Source organism: Nicotiana tabacum, chromosome 16, assembly GCF_000715075.1.
Source record: "Nicotiana tabacum cultivar K326 chromosome 16, ASM71507v2, whole genome shotgun sequence".
NCBI classification, from domain to species: Eukaryota; Viridiplantae; Streptophyta; class Magnoliopsida; order Solanales; family Solanaceae; genus Nicotiana; species Nicotiana tabacum.
In genome coordinates, this window is record NC_134095.1 from 68,393,744 (window position 1) to 68,401,922 (window position 8,179).

The 8,179-nt window shown below is 36.3% G+C and overlaps 1 protein-coding gene across 1 annotated transcript; it reads right to left on the bottom strand.

The window, feature by feature from the left end:
- Positions 1-7,459: 7,459 nt before the first annotated feature.
- LOC107781992 (secreted RxLR effector protein 78-like) lies at positions 7,460-7,948 on the bottom strand. The gene has a single exon (XM_016602822.1). The coding sequence runs from the start codon at positions 7,946-7,948 to the stop codon at positions 7,460-7,462; it is 489 nt and encodes a 162-aa protein (XP_016458308.1).
- Positions 7,949-8,179: the final 231 nt, after the last annotated feature.

Sequence of the window (8,179 nt, forward strand, 5' to 3'; positions counted from 1 at the left end):
CATGCTCGTCATCTAGCGTGTGCATCACCTCAAAGTAGCACAACGATGTGAAATTCGGGGTTATATACCCTCAGGACATACATTTACAATCATTACTTACCTCTATCCAGTCCAAACTCTAGCCCGCGATGCCTTTGCCTCTCGTATCGGCCTCCGGATGCTCCAAATCTAACCAAAATCAGTACATAACCATCAAAATATGCTAAGGGAACAAAACCCACTTGAAAGAAATCAAATTACAATACTAATCCCGAAATTGGCCAAACCCGGCCCCCGAGACCACGTCTCGGAATCTAATAAAATTATATCAATAGAATCGTCATCCTCCCACGAGTCTATACATACCAAGAATATCAAAATCGAACCTCAAATGGCTCATCAAATCCCAATTCAATTCTCCAATTTTTCTTCCAATTTTCATTCCAAATTCCCAAATTAAATGATAAAAATTAAGCCAAAAATCATGGTATTTAACCAAATTTGGGTGAAGAACACTTACCCCAATCAATCCTCTAAAAATCCCGTACAAATCGTCTTCTCCCAAGCTCCATAGCTCCAAAAATACAAAAATGGCTGAAATCCTCGAAATAGAGTACTTTATAAAGCTGCCCAGGCTTCCTCTTTCGCGAACATGAGATGACCATCGCATCCACGATGAAGAAATATATCGTCTCCCAAAAATTCTCTACGCGTTCGCGGCACAAGCCTCTCGAACACGATACCTACTGGAGACGTAACTACGCGAACGCGACATCCAAAATGCGAACGCGAAGAACACAGCATCAATACATCACGAATGTGACACCCAAAGAGCGAACGCGAAGAATAAAATTCACCGCCTCAGAGAACACCCAAAGAGCGAACGCGAAGAAAAACTTCAGGTCATTCGGATGAAGTTTGATATACTTTTTGATCGAAAGCGGAATTTGGAAGTTTTTGGAATTCTTAGACTTGAATTCGATGTAGATTTGGTGTTTTGATGTTGTTTGAGCATTCCGAAGGTTGGAACAAGTTTGAATGATATTATGGGATATGTTGGCATGTTTGGTTGAGGTCCCGAGGTCCTCGGGTGTGTTTTGGGTGGTTAACGGATCAAGTTTTGGACTTTGGACTTGGCAGTTTTGCTGGTTTTTGTTGCAGAAGGTTTGTTCACCGCCTCAGAGAACACCCTTCACGAACGCGAGTCCTTGACCGCGAACGCGAAGAACAAACCATCTGCAACAAAAACCAGCAAAACTGCCAAGTCCAAAGTCCAAAACTTGATCCGTTAACCACCCAAAACACACCCGAGGACCTCGGGACCTCAACCAAACATGCCAACATATCCCATAATATCATTCAAACTTGTTCCAACCTTCGGAATGCTCAAACAACATCAAAACACCAAATCTACATCGAATTCAAGTCTAAGAATTCCAAAAACTTCCAAATTCCGCTTTCGATCAAAAAGTATATCAAACTTCATCCGAATGACCTGAAGTTTTTCACACACGTCACAAATGACACAACAAACCTACTCCAACTTCCAGAATTTCATTCCGACCCCTATATCAAATTTCACCTATCAACCGGAAAACACCAAAATTCCAATTTCGCCAATTCAAGCCTAAACCTTCCACGGACCTCCAAAATACATTCCAATTACGCTCCTCAGCCCACAATCACCTAACGGAGCTAACCAAATTATAAAAATTCCAATCCAAGATCATATACTAACAAGTCAAAACTTGGTCAAACCTTTCAAATTTTAAGCTTCAAACTGAGAACTGTTCTTCCAAATTCATTCTGATTACCCTGAAAACCAAAACCGAAGATTTACATAAGTCATAATACACCACACGGGGCTAGTCATTCCTCAGAACTGGCGAGCAAAGTGCAAAAGCTCAAAATGACCGGTCGGGTCATTACACGATTATACCATACACGCACTGATTGCTTTAAACCGTACAAAGATCTTTATAATTTGATTGAGTACATTTCTCGAGACTTTGAATTATATGCTTTAGGAATGTTCAATCCTTCAAGGATCTTTATAAGATTTAATCAAATAAGTCATATAGGTTAAGACTTCTATCTAAATGGTATGACATCTTCAAGTGTCTGGACCGCTGGTTCGATCCTCACAATCTTTTACAATATTGTGCACTATATTGTATCATATATATCGTCGACGATCATTTTGTGTTAGTTCCTAAGCGACATAACTTGTTGGAGATCTCATCACTTTCTTTATTTTCAGGTACCTGAACTTTTTCAGGAGTTTCATGAAATGTTATGTCGTGGGCTCTTCTAGAGCTTATTTCCTCCTCATTATGATCATTTTGATCATTAGCTCCTATTATTTTTCAAGGATTGTTACTTTGGAACTGATTGGTCTACCACGCTTCATGCATACAACAAACTCTATCCTTCAGGGATTTTAATTTTAATAGGAGCATTTGCAGCTAAAATATGATATTAAATTTTGGATCAGCAAATGCTTCTGGCATTTGACTTGAATTATATTCTAAGTGAGGATTATATTAATGATAATTCGATTCATATAGCATTTTTTCAACTGTTTATTCCATCCCCCAAATGTTAGAAAAATTAACATATATCCTCAATCTTCTTTGGGAAAATATCTTTGTGTATTGTGGTAGAGAAATTAATCATATACCACACATCAAAAGATAGTAAAAATATTTAATTTCTGATCCTAAACCAATTGTGAGGGGAGGACTTTATCATATATTGTTGGTCTGATGCATACAAGTGTTGTTGTATGCAATTTAGAATATCTTAGACCAATACATGAATATTTGTTCTCATAAGCAATAGTTTAGCCATTAGTAGGAGGTATTCAATGCTAAACCAGCTTGGATATAAACCAGCATTATCAAGATGAACTGTCTTGATTTCATAATCTGAAAGTTATGCTCTTAATTGAGAAAAGCAATCTCAAATGCTAAACTACATGTTGACAATAAACATACATGTAACCATCTTATATATGCATCTATAGGTGGTTCACATGACAGATGAATTGGGCCTATATTCACCTTTTATATATTTCAGAACCAAGGGTCTTAGTCCCAACTTTAGTTGGTATAATCAATTTATTATGAGAACAAGCAACACAGGAGAATTCTTGAAGAATCTTCTAGTTCTTCAATATATGCTTATCTGAATTCTTAAATAGCTCATTCAAAAATGGCAAATGAAAACTTCAAGTTTATCATGGCATGTGCTATCTCTTAGTAAACTTCTGGTTTACTATGGCATAAACTTTTGCATTAGTAAACTTCTAGTTTATCGTAACTGCTTTTGCATTAGTAAACTTCTAATTTACTGTGATACATGATATAATATAAATTGAAGAATAAGGCGGATAAATTCTCACATACATATTATTTTACTCCTGTGATTGTGGAAACATGAAGATTTTTAATTTTTCAGTCATTTGTAGTCTCAATATGATAGTCATTTGTATTAGTAAACTTCAGGTTTAATACAACATATGTTTTGACCATAATCATATAATATAAATAACATATTTGTATATAAGATCTTCGAGAGCCTTATTATCCACAATCTAATATTATCGGATATTACTGGTGTCATGTGTCTTTTAGGCAAACAGTTAGCTCTTCAGGAGTTGTTGATACATTTTATACTATCAAATATTGCTCATACACTTCTGATATCATGAGATATAATCACAATCAAATAAAAAATGTAAAACAATTGTTTAAGCACAAGAAAACTCTTCTTCATAATATTTTCCTAATTTGGGAAGCAATTTCAATTGTGTTACTTCTTCATGAGAAAATTAAAATACGAAATATTGAGTATATATTCTCTTAATTATATTACCTCTTCTGGAGGTGAATTGTAATATATTCACATCAAGAGCGCATTCATATTTACCAGATTTATTAATATTGTCACATTCACTTCAGGGAATGGATTAATATTATCAAAAGTTCTCATCCTTCAGGAAATCGAACATAATTATCTGAATGTGCATTAATCACAATAAATTGTGATGCCTCAACCTCTTTTAAAATATTTACTACTTCAGGAGCAAATCGAGGCGTGCATTTAATATAGAGAATATTTATGTAGCTTATCTTCAATTGTAACCATAGAAAGCCTAAATTATCACTTCTGGTGATCATAGGCATATACCACTTCTGATGGTTAACAAAATATAATTACAATACGAAATATAACCACTTCTGGTGGTTGTATATTTCTTGCAAACTCTGCTAGAGTTTAAGTTGATCTAATAATATTATCCATATTCTTCAAAATGACATAAATAAGATATATTATAGTAAACATCATTATCAAATCATAATTTTTCTTTATGTACAACAATTACATAACCATACTATCTATTACAAACAACAAAAATTAAAATATTTATATTTCTACAGATTCGTCATCGATTACATGACTTGTTTCTCCTTCTGGGAGTGCAAGGTAATCAGCTACATCCAAATGCTTGAAGTCTAAATTATCTTCAGAAATAAAATTTGCTTCAACATTTTTCTCTGTCTTCTTCAGGAGGCTTGATAAAGCTCAACCAGGTGCTTTGGCGTACGGCAAGTACGTGACCAGTGCCCTTTTCCTCCACATCTATAGCATGCATTTTCTGCATTTGGCGCTTGCACCGCTTCATGATTTTGTTCCTTCCTTTTCCGTTGCTGGTGGTGAGGAGGGTTCTTTGGTGCATTATTATTACCATGATTAAAATTTCTTCCCCGATCACGGCCATGACCACGACTAAGGTCACGACCTCTTTCACGTCTAGCTTGGTGGAAGTTCATCTCATTCACTTCAGGGAATAGACAAGAACCAGTAGGTCGGCTTTCATGGTTTTTCATTAATATCCCATTATGTTGCTCGGCTATAAGAAGATGTGAGATAAGTTCAGAATACTTTTTAAATCCCATCTCTCGATATTGCTGTTGTAGGAGCATATTCGAGGCATGAAAAGTGATGAAAGTTTTCTCCAACATATCATGATCAGTAATATTATCACCACATAATTTCAATTGTGAAATAATTCTGAACACAACAGAATTATATTCACTTATAGATTTAAAATCTTGTAGCCTTAGATGAGTCCAATCATAACGTGCCTGTGGCATAACGACCATCTTTAGGTGGTCATATATATCTTTCAAATTATTCCATAGTATGGCTGGATCTTTAACAGTAAGATATTCCATTTTCAGGCCCTCATCAAGGTGATGGCGTAGGAATATCATTGCTTTGGCACGGTCTTGGTTTGATGCCTGATTTTTGTCTTTGATGGTGTCTGCCAGACCCATCGCATCAAGATGAATTTCAGCATCAAGCACCCAAGACATGTAGCTTTTTCCCGATATATCCAGGGCTACAAATTCAAGTTTAGAAAGATTTGACATTATATAGAAAAAGAAAGTTCGTACCTCAGATACTTTCAAAGTATTTGCTCGAGATGGTAGAGTCTCGTGCTGATAATGTGTTATAAAATAAAGACTGTAAAATAAAGACAAGTATAGAGAGAAACTGATATATTATTCGAATTCAAACTGATATATATAATGAACTGAAATCTCTTCTATTTATAGAAGAAAGCAAGTTGTTGTGTAAGCTGCTACTGCAAGCTGCTGTGTAAGCTGCTACTATACCAGATATGGATAATCTTCTACTGAAAGTAGTGTTTATCCATAACAGAGTACTGAAATAATAAGATCATTGTACCCGGATATAGATAATCTTCTACTGGAGGTAATATTTATTCATAATGGAGTATCGAAAGGATAAGCTTATTGTACCCGATATGGATAATTTTCTACCGGGGATAATTTTTATCCATAACGGAGTACTGAAAGAATAAGCTCATTGTACCCCGTATGGATAATCTTCTATCGGGGGTAATGTTTATCCATAACGGAGTATCGAAAGGAAAAGCTTATTATACATGATATGGATAATCTTCTACTGGGGTAATATTTATCCATAAATGGGTACCGAAGTGAGAAGTTTCTTCAGGAGGCTTATTTCCAATAGAGTACTAAATAGATAAACATATTTACGGCAGAGTCCCGTATAGTAAGCTTCTTCAGGAAACTTATTTACAATGGAGTATTAAATGAACATTCATAATATAATATATTTATAACACTTTTACATTTCTTACAGTCTGTTACACGCTTACAACTCCCTGTATTTTGCTCATTCCTTTGTAAATTTATAGAGGCACATACATAGTGTAAAAGACAGAGAAATACATTTTAGACTTTATACAAACTTTCTCTTATTGATTTCAATTACATTTCATTTTGAATTTACAAAAAGAAAACGTGTTTTATTTTGTAAGTTTATTTTACTGTTTCCATATTAAAATTTATTTTATTTGTTGCATTTGCATCATGCATATCTTTATATCTGCATGGTAAAAACAAATTTAAACTGAAAAGGAAAAGTACAACAACAACAACAACAACAACAAACCTAGTTTGATCATATAAATGAGGTTTGGGGAGGGTAGTGTGTAAGCAGATCTTACCCCTATCTCACAGAAATAGAGAGGTTGTTTCCGATGACCCTCAGCTCAAGGAACAATGAAGATAAAGCAATCAAGTAACAAAGAATATTAGGAACAATGTAACATGGCAACGGGTGTGAATGCCACAGCATGCATAATAAAGAACTATAAATAAAAAATTGCAAAAAATAGTCATAGTACTACTGAATGGCCTAGGAGGAATACACTACTATCTGTCAACCTATAACCCTTATCCCCGACCTCTACACCTTTCTATCGAGGGTCATGTCCTTGGTAAGCTGAAGTAATGACATGTCCTGCCTAATTACCTCTCCCCAATACTTCTTAAGCCTAACCTTTTCCCTTCCTCAGACCCTCCATGGACAACCACTCACACCTCCTCACTGGAGCATCTATGTCTCTCCTCTTCACATGCCCGAACCATCAGCCTCGATTCCCACAACATATCCTCCACAAATGACACTCATACCTTGTCTCTAATAATTTTATTCCTAATCTTGTCTTTTCTAGTATGCCCGCACATCCATCTCAACATCCTCATTTCACCTACTTTCATCTTTTGTACATGGGACTTCTTGACGGGTTAACACTCAGCTCCATACAACATAGTCGGTCTAACCACCACTCTATAGAACTTGCCCTTAAGTCCAGGTGGCACATTCTTATCACAAAAAACCCCCGATGCAAGCCTTCATCTCATCCACCCTGCTCTAATACGATGAGAAACATCCCCGTCAATCTCCTTGTTGCCTTGAATAATAGACCCAAGATACTTGAAACTATCTATTTTAGGGATGACCTGAGTACCAATCCTCACTTCCACTTCTTCTTCATGCATCCCTCACTGAACTTGCACTCCAAGTACCCAGCTTTTAACATACTCAACTTGAAACCTTTAAACTCTAGCGCTTGTCTCTAAACTTCCAACTTAGCATTAACTCTGCCTCGTGTCTCATCAATCAAGACTATGTCTTTAAAAAATAGCATATACCATGGCACCTTTCCTTGTATGTTACGCATCAGAACATCTAACCCTAATGCAAACAAAAATGGGCTACGAGTCGATCCCTGATGTAACCCCATCTCTACTGGGAAATAATCCAAGTCTCCTCTCGCAGCCCTCACCTGATTCTTTGCTCCCTCGTACATATTCTTAATTGCCCTAATGTACGCTACCAGGACACCACTAGCCTCCATATATCTCCATAGAACCTCTCGCGGGACTTTATCATAGGCCTTCTCTAGGTCGATGAATATCAAATGTAACTTCTTCTTCCACTCCCTATACTGCTCCACCAATCTCCTCACTAGGTGAATGGATTCTATCATAGACCGTCCCGGCATAAATTCAAATTGGTTCTCAAAAATAGTAACACTATGTTGCACCCTCATCTCCACCACCATCTCTCATATTTTCATAATATGACTCAGCAGCTTGATACCCCTATAGTTGTTACATTCCTGTATATCACCTTTGTTTATATACAACGGAATCATCAAACTCTTCCACCAATCTTTGGGCATCTTCTTCGTCCTGAAAATGACATTAAACAAACTAGTAAGACACTCCAAGCCTGCCCGACCCACTACCTTCCAAAATTCCACTAGGATCTCATCTGGCCCAGTAGCCTTACC

Excerpts from the sequence above, each read along its gene's own strand:
- LOC107781992 (XM_016602822.1), bottom strand. The coding sequence starts at position 7,948 with ATGGTGGTGGAGATGAGGGTGCAACATAGTGTTACTATTTTTGAGAAC.